The sequence below is a fragment of the Myotis myotis genome, unplaced genomic scaffold, assembly GCF_014108235.1.
Source record: "Myotis myotis isolate mMyoMyo1 unplaced genomic scaffold, mMyoMyo1.p scaffold_m19_p_4, whole genome shotgun sequence".
NCBI lineage: Eukaryota > Metazoa > Chordata > Mammalia > Chiroptera > Vespertilionidae > Myotis > Myotis myotis.
Window position 1 is genome coordinate 117,273,281 of NW_023416346.1, and position 17,671 is coordinate 117,290,951.

Sequence of the window (17,671 nt, forward strand, 5' to 3'; positions counted from 1 at the left end):
AATAAGACAATAATAACAACAGCAAACATATTAAAAGCTTACTCTGTGTTGGGCACTATACTAAACAATCACTTTTATTCCTTAAATGTCTGCGTGACAGATATTATTCTTATCTCCATTTTACAGAAGAGAAAACTGAGGTTTTCAGAGGTTCAACAGGAAGCCCAAGATCCACAGCCAGAATTCAAGCCCAGATTGATCTAATACTGAAGGACAACTGTACTACTGATCTGTTTTACTACAGCTAATAATTTTAAATGTCTCCTACTCAGAGTTTAAGTTACTTGATAAAATTCACATTAATTCCTGCACAACAATGTGAATATACCTAACACCACACATCTGTATACTGAAAAATGATTAAGATGCTAAAAAAAGGCACTTTCTACTCTGTGTACCACAAAACATCTTTACTATTCAGAACAGGGAAAAGCTATTCTCCTATTAAAGTTCAATTTGGTGGTTACTGTCTATACTTTCTTTAATTTTGCTGTCCAATATAAAATAATGTTATTATGAGACCTATTTGAAAACCTACAAAATATAATTCATGTCTTTTAGTTTCTCAAGCCTCACTCTGCATAAAGAAATTCCTTAACACCAGGGCAAGCCAGCCCACTGCTCAGCCTTACCAACTTTAGGGTCCAATACCAAGCCTCCAGCATAAGCTGCTTTCTTCCGTCCTTTCTTGTATTTATTGACATCTCCATCAATGTCTTCATCTTCATCTCCCTAATATCAAATGGAAAGGTAACTTCACCAGCCAGCAACTAATTAACTAATTAAGAAGTTTTATGACTCCCTCCTTTTCCAAATGCAGTATACAGTTTTAACACACATTCTGTAGTTTTAGTGGTAGGACCACAGTTATTGAAACATACTCATGAATCCAAATGAATGCCAAGCATGGTAGTTACCAAAACAAATGCTTTCTCTCTGAGCTATTAAGTGTGCAAATTTGACTTTAAAATAGTTCTGAATTCATAGAACTTCACTTTTTTAAAACCAATAGATACTAGAAATATAACTCTTGATATTATGTAAAAGTTGGGATTGTAGAAGAGTCTCCTTAAATTCATTACTCTAATATTCATGATATAAAAATAGAAAATTACTTCATATAGATATTACCATTATTCTAAACGTTAATATGGACATCTTAAAATAAGTATGTCCATATACTAAAAATTTATTCCCAAGTAGTTTGTTAATGGCCAACATTCAATGCTGCTCAGCAGAAGTCAAATTTCTCTAAGTCAATATTCCCTATACCAACTTTGATAATGTACATAATACCTGAATCATTTTAATATTAAATTCCCATTCTGAATCAATTCTATCCATGCTAATAAAATAGTAGCTAACTTTGGAAGCCACTTTAGAAACCTTATTGTGATGATCTTGATGTCACTAGTACGTATAATGCAACACAAAAATAAAGGCTCACAGGTTTAAGAAAATAAAAGATTTAACTGGCATGTAGCTTTGTGTAGGGCTAAGTAAGGTGCCAAAACACTTTCTATGTACAGTCACGCATCAGAGAGGCCTAATGCCTCCCTCAAAGAACTTCCTATTTCATAATTTTATCTGTACAGAGAAGAGTGGAAAAGGAAATGACCACACAAACACAACAGAACAAACATGACTCAGTTTCTACAGTATACAGGGATTATTTTGGAAGCAGATGTTATCACAGCAAAAAAAGCTATATAGGTAATAAAAGGGGGTGATAAGAAAAGGCAAAATGCTATATAATTTTAGACCCACCAGTTTTTGCTGAGGCTTCCTGAAAATCTGCTTGTCAGGCACAATATAGTTGTTTTCATAAAATGCATGAAGCAACAAGAACTCATTACGCTCAGCTCGTCCACCCATCAGCGTCCTAGACTATTAAACAGAATTTCTCTTTTAAATTTGAGCTCAAAATCACAACAAATAAGAGCAACTTTGACCTGGTAAATTTAATCATAGCACCTCCTTCAAAATCATTCCTCATAACAAGGGCTATTTTTTAAAGGTACTAAATTATTCCTAGCATTTTCTTTAAGCATTATAGTTAAAAGGAGACAAAAAGCTTAAAATACTGACAACTTAGGCTATTTCTTTACTTCCTAGTGGGCCATTCCACAAATGAGACACAGCCAGATGTTAGAGATGATCTTATGTTCACCCAAATTTCAACATACTGCACCTGGTTTTCCTCCCCTTCTCCCAACCAGTTCTTCATTTTACAAAAGAAGCCCAGCTTTCAGAATACAAGTCACTCATTTTATAAGTATGCATTTAGACTCATTATCATATAACAACTACCCCAAGCAAACACTGAATCCAACAGGAAATGCTTTTTCCCCCTCCAAGTTAAATTTACCATAATGTTCCCAGCGATGTTAGTGATCTGCAATGCTAATGGAAGAACATTTAGCTCACACAAGATCTGCAAAATGAACCTGGCATCTTTCCAGGTGTGTTCCAACAGGTACAACAGATGAGAAGGTTCACTGTACAGAAAAGTAAGAATGAAACAGAATCAAGTAATTAAACGAAACAATGACTATAATCAGAACTTCATAAAATATTATAAAAATCTTTGGTATAAGTAACAAGAGCAACGGCACTTTGGCTTTGAAAATAATTTAAAATAAGGTCGGTATAAAACTAGGAATTCATTCATACCATCAATCCCAATGCCCTTCTCAAAACACAAAAAATCCCACAAAAATAAAGTGAAGTTCTGTATTTAACTACAACCTGGAAACTACCTGAAACCTTTCATTCATTCCATCTAATAAGTATGTCTCGCATGCCTACTATGTGCCAGGTATCCTGTCCTCAATGGGCTTGTATCCTCATAGGGGAGACAAAGTATAAATAACAAATTAAATATGTGTATGGTATGTTATGTAATGCTAAGTTAAAGCGAGAAAGAAAAAAATGAAAGGGAATATTAAGTGTCAGGAGCAAAGACTGAATTTTCAGGTAGGGAACCGGGAAAGAGTTCACTGAGAATAACTGGGTATCTGAGGGAAGAGCATTCCAGGCAGACAGAACAGCACATTCAAAGGCCCCGAGTTAAGTGTAAATATGGTAGTTCTAGGACCAGGATGGAGACCAATGGCTGGAACAGAGAGAAAGATGGAGGGAACAGAAGACAAGGGCAGAGTTAATGGCAGAGAGACACAGTACATAGGACAGAGGTTCTCAACCTGTGGGTCGCGACCCCTTTGGCATTCGAACAACCCTTTCACAGGGGTCGCCTAAGACCACCCTGCATATCAGATATTTACATTACGATTCATAACAGTAGCAACATTACAGTTATGAAGTAGCAACGAAAATAATTTTATGGTTGGGTCACAACATGAGGAACTGTATTTAAAGGGCCAGAAGGTTCAGAACCACTGACATAGGACCTTGTAAGTCAACATAGGGACTTTGGTTTTTACTCTTAATGAAACAGAAAGCCACTGGAAGATTCTGAGCAGAGCGCCATATCTGACTTAACTTTAGCAGGATAATCTAGTTCTGGGGTTGAGAATAGAAAGCAAGGGGTCAAGAGCAAAACCAAGTAGGCCAGTGAGAAGGCTAATATAAGACCTAGTCATCCAGAGGAAAGAGGTTGGTAGTTTGGACCAGGGTGAGCCCAATGGAATGGAAAAGAAGTGATCAGATCTAGACATATTTTGAAGATAGAGCTGTCAGGATTTCCTGAAAGACTGAATGTGCATGTCAGAGATAAGAATCATGACTAGCTCAGAGGTTTGGGGCTGAGGACAACTTAAGTTTCCAGCAGCACCGGAAAAGTAAAGAGTTACCATTACTAAAGGAAAGACTACAAGAGGAACCTAGGGGAAAGGATCAGGAGCTCAAGTTAAGTTGGAGGTTCATAATAGACACTAAGTAGAACAGGCAGGTGACTACATGAGTCTGGATTTCAGGGGAAAGTCTAAGCTGAAGAAATGTCAGTGGGAGGCATCAGTACCCACATGGTATTGAACTCTCTGAGACTTGATGAGATCACCTGGAAAAGAAGCACAGTCAGAAAGGGAAGCAGTCCAAGGGCTCAGGAAGAATGGGCAGAAAACAAGTGGCCAGAGGGGTAGAAGAAACCTTATTTAAGAAATAATCAAGCACAAAGTTCCAGTTAGACAAAATGAATAAGCTCTGGAAATCTAATGTACAGCAATGTGATTACAGTTAACAATATTGTATCATATACTTAAAATTTGCTGAGGGTAAATCTTAAATGGTCTTACCACACAAAAAAATTTTAAGGTGATAAGCTAATTAGCTTGAATGTGATGATTATTTCATACTGTATATGTATATCAAACATCAAGTTGCATACCTTAAATATACACATTTTATGTCAATTTTACTTCAATAAAGCTGGAAGAAATAATCGAGCAATCTCTAAATAACTTAATGATTTCTCAGTTTTTATATTTCTAAAATATTTACACTAATTCATGAACTAATGAATTAAGAATGAAAACATAAATATCACATTAATTTCCAAACTGCTCTTAGGAAACATCAAGATGGTGTTCAGTGAGGGAGATAGAGATAAACTGATCAAAGTAGAATAATTCAAAAGGCAAAATGGTTCAAATTATTATTGAAGTAACAGAGATGGTGGTGTTGACATGAAGACAATGTTCCTCTCAATAGCACCACACGCTCCTAAGAATGGTACTGGTGTCTTTCTTTTGCTAATTTCAAGACAAATCCAATTCTGAAGCATCCAAGATCATACCTGTACATATTTCGTATATTTTCCACAGGGATTACAACCCTTTCCGTTTTCAGAATCTGTTGAACAAGTTCAGACAAATGGTAGCTTTTACAACGAATTAATTCTTTTGCCGAAATTTCCACATCACAGATCATTCGGCCACAGGTAGCATTTCTTTCACCAAATCCACTCCTGCCCTACAAGGGAAAGACAAAAAGTAAATAGTATGGAAAAGCAGGCACTGAGAGAGAACATTTTGTGCTAACTTATTTGAGGGTAGCCCAAAAATTCCAATAATGAAACTCTCATTCTTCCATTCATCCAGTCATTAATTAGATATTTTTAAACAACACTTTTCTAGGTACTCGGATATAGCAGTGAGCAAAAGAGAAAAGAGTCCTGATCTCATTTGAAATATACAATAAAAAATAGGTATCATAAAACAAGAAATTATAGTTTTAGGGGTAACAAGTATATGGAAAAGAGAAAAAGTAGAGCAGGGTGAGGAAACAACGTATTTGGGGAAGCTGAATCTTAAATGGGGTTGTCAGGGTAAACCTCGCCAAAAAAATGCTATATAAAGAAAACCTTGAAGAGGGTAACGAGTTAATTTAGGCAAGTGTTCTGATGAATTGTTAATAACCTCTCTATTACCTCAAAGATATGAATAAGGAAAAAAGCAAGAGCAGTAGCTCCAATTCCAATCCTCTGAAGAGCATTATAAAAGGTACAGATTTCTAAGTTCTCTGATGAGACAACATGCCCATTTTATTTGGAGACTTTAAGTAAAATAAGATTTCAAGCATTGAGCAGTATCAAGTTTAGGAAACAAAGGCACTTCATACAAAACACCAACATCTATCTAAGTCAGCGGATCTCAACCCTTTGGCGGTCGAACGACCCTTTCACAGGGGTCGCCTAAGACCATCCTGCATATCAGATATTTACATTACGATTCATAACAGTAGCAACATTACAGTTATGAAGTAGCAACGAAAATAATTTTATGGTTGGGTCACAACATGAGGAACTGTATTTAAAGGGCCAGAAGGTTGAGAACCACTGATCTAAGTGAAGCAAGCAGGTAGAATGAAAGTGCATGGACTTAAAAGAATCAGATAGGCCTATGATTTTGAACAAGTTCTTTAGAGCAGGCACTTAGCCCATTGCCGTCTCATACATTCAGTGTCAGCTCCCTCTCATCCTTCCTTCCCATCGCCTCCCTGAATAATCACACTCAATGAATTCTGAACCCTGAAACTCTGCTCTACAGTAGGCTAGTGCTTTGGTACAGCTGAAGTGGAGGTAACATATATGTGCTGTCTCCAGATTCTAACAGCTAATTTAAATAACTAGGCAGTGGGGGAAAAAAATACAACTAAAAGATAAAACGGACATCATCCAGAACCACAGGAAGGCTGGCTGAGTGGAAATTCTACAACTAGAAGGAAAGAGAAAAACACACTGAGACTCAGAGGAGGTGCAGAAGTGCAGAGGTACGGAGGCGCACGTGGAAAGGGCTGGCAACTGAGGACGCGGTTGTCTTTTTCAATCGGGAGGGAGTCTCAAGCTCCCGACTGCTCTGAACTCCAGTTCCAGGCGAGTCTCTGGGGACCCAGACTCACACTTGAGAAACTGGACTGTCTGGCATCGGTCGGAACTCGAGGGCGGCTTTCTCTCAGAGGTACCTGCAGCGATTACCGGAACACTGAGACCCGGGTCCTCTTAGGGTAGGACTGAGGAGCAGCCCTAGCTGCTTGCTCCGCCCTGTTGATTCCCTGAGACCCCGCCCCACCCAAGCTGTGCATAGAGGCTTCTGCATATGAAAGGCCTGGCCCTTTGCAATCTGAAAATTACCTCACAAACTGCAGCTGGGTCAGAGAGAACCAGAACTTCCAAAAGAAGGACCAAGGCCCCACAGCAGCTTGCATTGCTTCACAGCTGGGCCTCATCTGGGCACCTCCAAACCCCAAACAAAGAAGAGGAATCTGCAGATCTCTCCATAGCTCCTGCTGGGTAGCCTCAGGCAGAGGCTAAATTAGCACCTCCTTAGAGATCCAAGAGCCAGTGTACCCAGTGGTCAGAGTGGGACCATCCAGATTACAACTCCTCAGATCCATAAGGGACACACTCAGGGGGCAGACTCAGTGAGCACCAAAACCCCACTGAAGCAAGTCTTGCCCCAGAAGGGTGTCTCCAGCACAGAAGTACTCCCACAGCAGACACAGCTGATTCTCACAGCCAATTGGCCTGGAGGTCATTTCCTCCCAGTGATACCTACAACAATTAAGGCTTAACTACAACAAGACTGTGCACAAAGCCCACAAAGGGGTGCACCAAGAGTGTCCACCTCAGGTGATTGGGGAGGCTGAGCCACTGGGCTCTATAGGACCCCTAGCACACAAAGCCACTCTACCAACACAGGGAAGCATAAAAAAGGTGGAGACAAAGAAACAGGTCACAAATGACAGAAATGGAGGAAAGCAAACTACTGGATATAGAGTTCAAAACCACACTTATAAGGTTTTTCAAGAATTTTCTAGAAACCACAATAAATTTAGTGAGACCCTCAAGAAATCTAGTGATACCCTCAAGGATATGAAAAAGGACCAACTAGAAATTAAGCATACACTGACTGAAATAAAGAATATTATACAGAGTTCCAACAGCAGACTAGAGGATCGCAAGAATCAAGTCAAAGATTTGAAATACGAAGAAGCAAAAAACACCCAACCGGAAAAACAAAAAGAAAAAAGAATCCAAAAATGTGAAGATAGTGTAAGGAGCCTCTGAGACAACTTCAAGCGTACCAACATCCGAATTATGGTGGTGCCAGAAGATGAGAGAGAGCAAGATATTGAAAACCTATTTGAAGAAATAATGACAGAAAACTTCCCCTACCTGGTCAAAGAAATAGACTTACAAGTCCAGGAAGTGCAGAGAACCCCAAACAAAAGGAATCCAAAGAGGACCACACCAAGACACATCACAATTAAAATGCCAAGGGCAAAAGACAAAGAGAGAATCTTAAAAGCAGCAAGAGGAAAAAAAGTCAGTTACCTACAAGGGAATACCCATACGACTGTCAGCTGATTTCTCAACAGAAACTATGCAGGCCAGAAGGGAGTGGCAAGAAATACTCAAAGTGATGAATACCAAGAACCTACAACCAAGATTACTTTATCCAGCAAAGCTATCATTCAGAATTGAAGGTCAGATAAAGAGCTTCACAGATAAGAAAAAGCTAAAGGAGTTCACCACCACCAAACCAGTCTTATATGAAATGCTGAACGGTATCCTTTAAGAAGAGGAAGAAGAAGAAAAAGGTAAAGATACAAATTATGAACAACAAATACACATCTATCAACAAGTGAATCTAAAAATCAAGTGAATAAATAATCTGATGAACAGAATAAACTCGTGAATATAATAGAATCAGGGGCATAGAAAGGGATTGGACTGACTATTCTCGGGGGGGAAAGGGTTGTGGGGGTGCAGGAAGAGACTGGACAAAAATTGTACACCTATGGATGAGGACAGTGTGGGAGGGGTAAGGGCAGAGGGTGGGGTGGGAACCGGGTGGAGGGGAGCTATGGGGGGAAAAAAGAGGAACAACTGTAATCTGAACAATAAAGTTTTAATTTAAAAAAAAAAAGAAAATAAAGAACTAGGCAGTGGCTTTTACCAATAAAAATGCTAGATTCAAAGGAAAAGATGTGTAATGCCAAAGTTAAAATGTCATGCCACAAGACAGCCAATTCCTAGTCAAAGCATATAAAAAGTCAAATTAAAAAAGCAAGATTTTGAAAATTATTATTACCCCAAGCTTTGGCATATTGGATCGCTTTAGTCGACCTATCTTGGACCAGTGAGGAACTTTGCACACATTAATTCTCTGCAGTAACACTTCCAGTTCAAATCCATAAATATTATGACCCTAGGCAGAAAAAGAAGACAGCCAATAACATATCAAATGCAAATTAGAGGATTTATCTTCATATGCATAGAATTTCTTTGCCCTTTCTTTTTCTGGTCTCTAATTGAAGGCATCATGAGCTTACCTCCGGTTGAGATCCTTTCTTCTTCAGGAACTTATTCATCAGCAGCATTCATTAGCCTTGACATTCACAAGGCTGCTAAGCAGATTGCTGAAATAAACTTTATCTCATCCTAATTGATGCAAGGTTCAGATAATGTCTTTTAATTTGCAGCTCATGCCTCACAGTCTCGGAGGCAAGGGCAAATTTTAATGTCCACACTTTTTACATGATCAGTAAAAGCTATATTCAAACAATTCCATTTTACTTTTTTAAAAATCAAGAAGCTGTTTGTGTTGTATAGCATTTACACAGACTTCTAGAAAGCTCAGGAACTGCATCTAGTTTCTTCCTAAAGAACTGAGTTCAAACACTACTGATTTAGACTCTTAAGCAATGTGCAACACAGTAAATACCACTCAATAGTTCAAATAAGAAACTTGTAAAAAAAAAAAAAACCAAGGACACAATACTATACCAAATAAAGAATATCTCAAAAATGTAACCAAATTTCCATGTCTACAGTGATAATTTCCACCATGTGAATAATATGGTTCACTGCCTATACTTATTAAAAAACTAGATGAAGTTTAAGATAAATCAGATCAATAAATAGATTAGTTATTAATTTTAATTAAAAATATATACTGCTATATACTTATAGCAATTTTGTCTATTAAGACACCCAAAGGACGTGAGGATGTCTCATTTCCAAATTATCATGCCTGGAATTAGGGACTCAAACCCATGTCGGGATTCTCTCTTAACATCAGTTTGGATTTCTCAATCACAGACTTGACTCTAATACCCTACAGCAGCCCAGCTACCCTAGGCACCATGGCATCTCTTGGGGCCCAAGAGAGAGACTACTAGTGAAGACTGAGTGAGGGTCTAGTGCTAAGCCAGAGAAGAAGAGTAAGGCACTGTGAACAGAATCTTCCTGACACTTTCAAGATGGGTCCTAAAACACCATAAGGGAAGTGGGTGGAGAGACCCTGGTAACAACCTATAGACTCTCGGTACTTTGGCTACACCTTGTCAGGAAAGGTGTCCAAGAGCAAAAATGAATGCAAAGAAATATATGGCGAACATGTTTGCAAGGCTTCCTTCCATGTAATCATATTACCAATAGCACATTTAAAATATAAGCATTTATATCCTACTTCCCTCCCAAATTCAGAAAAAAAAGACAAAAGGAAGGACTCCTATCAAGGAGCCAACAAACTAAGGAAGGTCAGAAGAAACAAAATAAAATGTTGCTTTATGATTCTTAAGAATTGGGGCAAATGTGACAGCGTGGATGGACCAAGAGGGTATTATGCTCAGTGAAATAAGCCAGTGAGAAAAAGACAAATAACATATGCTTTCACTTACATGTGGAATCTAAAGAACAAAATTAACAAACAAGCAAACTTGAAAGAGACACATAAACACAGAGAGCAAACTGGTAGCTGCCAGAGGGGAGAGGGTTGGGCAACTGAGTGAAAGAAGTTGAAGGGATTAAGAAGTACATATTGGTAGTAGTTACAAAATTGTCACGGGGATGTAAGTAAAGTGTAGGAAATATAGTCAATAATATTGTAATAACTATGTATGGTGCCAGGCGGGTACAGGAACTATCAAGGGGGACACTATGCAAAGTATTTGATTGTCTAACTACTTAGCTGTACACCTGAAACCAATAAAAAATGAACACTGAAAGTTAAAAAAAATTAAGGAAAAGAATTGGGGCAAAGATAACTCAATGACTTATTACCTCTTGCTACCTCAGGGGAGCATACCCAGTCATCAAGAGAAAAAATGATCCCTGGCCATGAGCTCTCAAAGAAATATATCAAAGAGGTCCACTGAGCTCATAAACTTCAAATACTTACACTTCGGGGATTGGCACCAAACCAAGTGAATTAACTCCTATGGTCGCTATACAGCTGGACCACTATGCCAAAATTCTGGAGATACCAACAGTTGACCCAAGTTTATTAACTTACAGGCTGGTGGTCTCTAAGTGCAACCGGATTAGCATAAACTTCTGTAATAATTCATAAGTTGCCTTTCTATTACAGGAAAAATACTATCTTGTAGTGGGCTGGGATATTCCCCCCTTTCTGTTAGCAGCAAGTACAGCAATTCCCTCCAATCTATAGGGTTCTTTCACTCTGAAATGATTCTTTGCTGCTCAAAAAAAAAAAATGCCAATCAAATCAAACTAAAACAACTAAGGAATGAAGAGCTTCCCCATGAAATGATCAAACAACTACTTACCACAATGATATCAGGATCAATTTTGTGAACCTTTGCAAGGAAAAACCCTAGCAGTGTTCTCTCAGTTGCAGCAATCTCAACCTTCACTTTCTATTAGATAAAAAACAAACAAACCAGTCAGACTTTACTCTCAAGTACTGTACCTTGCTTCCTTGCTCAGGTAGGGTTAAGATTTCTTAGGGTTAAAACAAACTACCCAGCTCAAAACTAAATGCAGCAATAAAATTCCTGATTATAGGTTTTGCCTTAATTGCATAAAGTCTCTGAGGAGCTTATACTGGTAATAAAAGTGTGAATGAAAAAAAATTTTTAAGTGTTGAGCATTATCAAGTGCAGAGATGTCCCTCCACAGGGACACACTTGTCATCTGGACACATTTTATAGCACATGAATCAGAGTACCAACTTTCTTAGACTTCACTGTTTATGTATTTACCACACAAAGAAGTTCCAAGGACTGTATAAACTAATATCAAATAGTGGTGTAAGAATGTATAAATAAGAAACTAGACTAAACGCAAACATTCATTTAAGAATTACAAGTGTCTTAAATATAAATAAAACTTATCTTCACACAAAAGGCTTCCACTTGGATTACTAACCATAAATCAAGTTTCAAAAGATCCATTTATTAAGACGCTCCTAAAATGAAAGTTGAAGGCTGTATGTTTTCTATACCTAGTTTGACTAAAAAAATATCAGTTTGACTCTAATGGAATGAATTTTCGTGGTTATTTCTACTTGGATAGGTAATTCAGGGCACTTCACAAATAACAGCCTGATCTAACAGTACCACCAGGGTACTGGACTTCTCAAGCCAACTTAAAATAAGTAGAACCTGATAGGTTGCTAACTTTTAATTTTGTCAAGTGAGAACATTAAAAAAAAACCTATAAATTTACCAACACCATCATTTCATAAAAGAAACAACATATGCTCTCAAAAAGAAATCTTTTACATCAAATACATTTACTTTTTAAAAATATATATTTTTATTGATTTCAGAGAGGAAGGGAGGAGAGACAGAAACATCAATGATGAGAGAATCATTGATCACTGCCTCCTGCACACCCCCTACTAGGGATCGAGCCCACAACCCGGGCATGTGCCCTTGACCGGAATTGAACCTGGGACCCTTCAGTCTGCAGGCCAACGCTCTATCCACTGAGCCAAACCAGCTAGGGCTCAAGTACATTTACTTTTGTGAAAAACTTACTACATTATCCAATTCCCCAATCCACCCCCACCCATTTTGTTAAGGACCCATGGGTATAGTTGGAGTAAACTTCTTAATGGAGTATACTGGGAGTTTAGAAATCACTGATCTATTTGGACAAGCCCACATCAACCATTCTCATACTTGTCCCCTTTAATATGCACAGTGTTCCCAACTACACTGGACTTCCTTTAAGCTGATCAGGGGAAGGTGAAGGGGAAGTGTAGCACTCTGCCCTACAATTTCCCAAAACAGTAATCACCTGATCATACAGTTTTGGAAAAGCTTCCTATTAAGCTATCTAAAGGAAGGTTTGAACCTCATACACTGTAGAATTCCACTATTTTCAGGTGGTGAAACATTTAAACATTGCTAAACAATGTTTTTAGTTTTACATTTCTAATACATTTTAAGGGGTCAATGTCACAGTACGATGTACCAAGAATAGATACAATCGATTAACATAAAATAGCCTGTTTCTACTAATCCACACCATCCTCCTTTTTTCAATCTAAACAAATAAATGCTTCATATTTAAAAGAAATAAATAATTTCCTTTACCTTTTTCTTTATTTCTTCACTAAAAGCATATGGAAAAATACAGTCCTTTGGTTTAGACACAACTGTAAAAATGACGAAAAATAAAGATTCAACACACATCTTAGCCAATTTCAAGTGTACATACACTGAGTGTTTCCAAATGGGAACTGTCTTAAATATAAATTTCCCCCAATCTCTAAAGAGTAAAGAGAATCAAGAATTTCCATTGGTCATGTTGTTGGACCTCAAAAGAATAGCCAAAACAAACAGGCTTTTGTGATGAGTTGGTGGAATGACACCATGAAAAGAAAGTAGTTAAAGCATAAGTTTGAACCAGGAAAAAAAACTCCATCCCAATAGAATAACCATTGGAACAGAAAAAGATATCAAACTGCCTCCTGACTTCTCCTAGAACAAAATAAACCAGCTGAATAAGAGGCAACCAATCCAATAAAACACTCACTACTTTTGAAAACATTTTAAAAAACAAGTTAGTGATCCAACAGTTGGAGAAAAAGAAAAAAGAAAAACTAAAATCAAGCCATTAGTAAACCAGCTTTAAAAATACATACCACAGAAGTGTGACTGGAAGGGAGGCTGTGGCGGTGCTTTATCTAATGCAAAGCTATGATGAACCAAAGCTGCCACAGCAATAATCTTCAAAAAAAGAGGAAAATAAATCACTTATCAAACACCTACTATGTATTCTGCATTCTCAACAAAACCACCAAGAATATTAAAAGATAAAGATTTTAGTACATATGAATGAATGCTTTAAACATTTTATTAGGAAAGCAGGGGTTGCATGCTTTTCCTATAAAGAGCCAGATAGAAAATACTGTAGGCCTCGCAGGGCTTATGGTCTCTGGCATGGCTACTAACTCCGCCTCTGTAGTGCAAAAGCATCTTCAGATAATATGTAAATGAATGAAATTGCTATATTCCAAGAAACTTTATTTACAAAAGCAAGTGGTAGGCTGGATTTGGCCCACAGGTCATAGTTTGCCAACCTCTGGTATAGAAGAATAAATCCAAACAAAAACAGAAAATGGGGTGTTCTATGAGAGAACCGACAGTTATTCTTCATTAAGTCAAAAATCACTGGGGGGAAAAAAACTGTAAGGGGTTGGGGGAGCAGCTCCTGTTTAAAAGAGATTCAAGAGACATAAAAATTAAACACCATCTGTGACTCTTGTATGAATCCTGATTCAAATAAACCAACACTAAAAGACATTTTGGAGAAAAGGAGTCATGTGACTATGGACTGGATATTTTAGATGATATCAAAGAATCACTGTTAATGTTTTTAGGTGATTAATGGTATTATATAGGAAAGTATGCATGCTTTGAGAGATGCAATGACACAAATGTCAGAGATTAGCCTTAAACTACTTCAGGAGGAAAAAAGGAGGGGGTGTGACAAAATCTTGCTAATTGCTGAAATATAATTGATTGGTATATGGGAGTTCATTAAATTATTGTATGTCTATTTAAAGTTCTCCAAAATAAAAAATTTTAAAACCCAAAAATAAATAAGTCATTAATTTAAGTCTTTTAAAAGAGTTTGGTAGTGAATTAGTATTCTTTGCCCTTCAAAAAGAACAACTTTCCCTTGCAGAAAAGCTGTATAAGTTCAGGCAAGTATTTGCATCTAAGGCATACATACAAAATCTGTCCTATTTTTTTTTTTACCTCATTTTCATGTGTCTTTGGGTTTTGTATTGTCTTCATGCTGAAAGACATCACCACAAGAGGGGGAGGACCAACATCCTTAATTACATTCACCAGGTCTGGTTTCAAAGCCATTGCCTCAACTTTACACCAGCTGATTGGCTGATTCAAGAGCTCTAAAAGAGAACAAATACAACACAGCAAAAGCCATTTATGGAAAAAGAAAAAAATACTACAATTAAGACATCTGTGATTAACTGAGAAAATCTTCAATCCCATCTTCTAATAACAATGTCTTATAACATTTAAGTAACAATAAACCACACTATTGGATTGTATGCAAATCCTTGTGTGTGTGTGTGTGTGTGTGTGTGTGTGTGTACACACATATGTTCGTCTGCCTGGGAAATAGGTCTACAGCCTCCATCAGATTTTCCAGGACCCAAAATAGGTTTAAAAAAAACAACAACAGAAACGTGCCCAGCCAGCATGGTTCAGTGGTTGAGCATCAACCTATGAACCAGGAGGTCACAATTCGATTCCCAGTCAGGGGACATGCCTGGGTTGTGGGCTCCATCCCTGGTGGGGGGGTGTGCAGGAAGCAGCCGATCAATGATTCGCTCTCATCATTGATGTTTCTATCTCTCTTTCCCTCTCCTTTCCACTCTGAAATCAATAAAAATGAATTTTAAAAAAATAAAATAAAATAAATTTAAATAAAATAAAAACCACTGCCTTGGAGAAATCACAAAACATTTTTAAGAGATTTGTGAAGCCAAAACAGAGTATCACAGATGCAAATACCGAAAAACATCAGATAAGAGACTAAGCACTATCCACACTGGACAGTGGTACTCGCCCTCCTTCAGAGGTTAGCAGTTAACTAGGGAGAAGAGGTGGGCCACATCAGCCAGGCTGGAAGTCCACACTGACAGCAGCCCAATGAGGGATGCGACCAATTGCCACCTGGGCTAACTAAGGCCTCTCTCTGATTACACTGACAGGCATTACAATGATAAAATTATTCTAAACATATTCCCTGTCCTCACTCAAGGAAAACCTTGAGGAAAAATACATAAAAAAGGAAGTGGGCACACTGAAATACACAGACCAATTCCCTAACTTCCCTTTTAAAAACCGCATCTATCAGCAATTTACTTAGCATTATGAAAGTAAAATTTTCCTTACGTGGATTTTTAACTTCAAGCCAACAAGGTCCTTTGATCTTTCTGTTCATCAAGAACAGTTCCAAGCTGGATGTGTTAGTCCCAAATACATGAGAAAAAGTTTCTCCTTTCAAATCCTGAGGAAGCTGTGGCATTTCAGACTGAAAAAGGCAAAAAAGAAAAAATCTTTTTTGTTTAAAACTATTACTTCACATTTTCCAAAGTCTATATTTGAAATAAACAAAAGCCTCTCTACGAAGTACCAGAAGAAACTCCTTTTATATATATGGAATGTAATTTGCCACAAATGAAATCCAAAACAATTCACAGTAGGAAACAAAAACAATTCACAATGAAAAAATAATGCATCTTGATGACATCCATTAGAAGAAAAATAGGCCAAGAAGCTCCCCAAAAGAGGATTTCTGTCCAGAATCATACATGCCTTACTGATAAAAAAAAAAAACACAGCCAAATAGTACCACTGCATTAGGGGAATAAAAGCAAGAGAATGGGACTCATTCAAAATGCTTCCATGGTACATTTCATCACCACTGTCAGAAACATTTCTTAAAAGTTTCCCTTTTCCAACATGTGGGATCACTATATCAAAAGTAAAAAGAGGTTAAGGTCCAGTTAATTAATTAATAGCCCATAACCATGACCTTACCTGTCCTGGGAACAAGAGCAGCACTATAGTAACAGTACTGACGCTCTCATCTCTCACCTTTTCACTGCTCAGAAGGAACACTTCAACAGACTAATGATGGTAAACTCCATCATGTGGCATTTGTTCCACTTAACAATCAGTTCTGCAGTTTCAATTTATTTATTTAAAGATGCAGAGAAAAGCAGTACAATTTGTAGTCTATGTATTTAAATTTTTATCCATTTTAATTTAATTATTCATTACTATGAATCCACCTCCATGAACTGTGGGCTTGAGGAGCTCTGCCAATACTAATTGAAAGCCAATTGAAATTTCAAAAATAGAACAGTGTCATTTTCAACCAAAACCCAGTAATTTTCTTTGTTTGACTTACCGAGTATCTAACTTCCAAGTATTCAGATTTTTCTGGAACATCAGGTATCTCAAAAGCATAGTTCTTTTCTACTATCTGGGTAAGCAAATATGTTAAAATCATTTAGACAAAACCTTCACAAAATAAATTGACAAGCATTACATACACAATGCATGTCCCTGCATTTAATCATTAGGAATCTAACATCCTTATGGAACACGGAGGTAAATAAAGCCAATGCAGCACCTGTTTCCCCTTTCAACTAAGACTAAAACACCCAATAACTAAATGCTAAAAAGACTTCTCTTAGACATTACAGAACTTGAAATATTTGCATTCAAGGTCAATAAACATTAAAAAATTTTGTAATTTTAATGCATTAAATAATTTGCTACTCTTTAATATTAAGCAACCCCATCTTACTAGAAAAATTAATAATTAGCATTATAACTATAGCTCATATTTACTGAGTGCCTGCTATGTACCAAGTAATGTTTTAATAACCTAAAATGAATTAATCAAGTTAACCTTTCCAGCAACTCTTGAAATAGCTCTTGTGACGACCCTGGACTTAGGAAGCGGTAAGGCTAGGACTTAGAAGCACAAGGTGTATTGCCCAGCACCTATGCTCTTCACCATTACACCACACTGCTTTTAGAATTTTAGAGACTTGATCCATCAGCCATAATTCAAAGCTCAAATAGTTAAGACCATTAGCCATATCTTCAGCAACTCAACCCGCCCTTTATTGCAATTACTGTTAATAGCCAGTATGTTAATAGCCAGTATGTTGAGTGAGTTACAGCCCCCATGATGATGGCCAAAGGCATCAATATCTCACAAAGTCAATATCTCACAGTTGATCAATATGTATCACAGGAGCAGAAGATTTTATTGAATCAGAATAGCATCACAGTCCCTAATTTTTAAAGATAAAACCTCACTTAACCTTCTAAGACAACTTGGCAATAATTAATACAAACAAGGTCAGAACCAGTTCTTCTCCATTTGGGAATAAGATCACAA

The 17,671-nt window shown here is 37.4% G+C and overlaps 1 protein-coding gene across 5 annotated transcripts in view; it reads right to left on the reverse strand.

Moving 5' to 3' along the window:
- POLA1 (DNA polymerase alpha 1, catalytic subunit) overlaps window positions 1-17,671 on the reverse strand; it is a 316,833-nt gene that overhangs the window by 269,660 nt on the left and 29,502 nt on the right. For 4 of the 5 annotated variants that reach the window (XM_036304554.1, XM_036304558.1, XM_036304559.1 and 1 more), the window contains 11 exons: window positions 16,667-16,741; window positions 15,646-15,784; window positions 14,479-14,633; window positions 13,359-13,443; window positions 12,808-12,869; window positions 11,032-11,121; window positions 8,553-8,669; window positions 4,754-4,929; window positions 2,369-2,498; window positions 1,768-1,887; window positions 633-732 (listed from right to left, as the gene is read on the reverse strand). In XM_036304554.1, the coding sequence (XP_036160447.1) occupies window positions 633-732; window positions 1,768-1,887; window positions 2,369-2,498; window positions 4,754-4,929; window positions 8,553-8,669; window positions 11,032-11,121; window positions 12,808-12,869; window positions 13,359-13,443; window positions 14,479-14,633; window positions 15,646-15,784; window positions 16,667-16,741 (1,249 nt within the window). The remainder of the gene's footprint in view (window positions 1-632; window positions 733-1,767; window positions 1,888-2,368; window positions 2,499-4,753; window positions 4,930-8,552; window positions 8,670-11,031; window positions 11,122-12,807; window positions 12,870-13,358; window positions 13,444-14,478; window positions 14,634-15,645; window positions 15,785-16,666; window positions 16,742-17,671) is intronic. The other variant, XM_036304556.1, reaches the window with a different exon arrangement.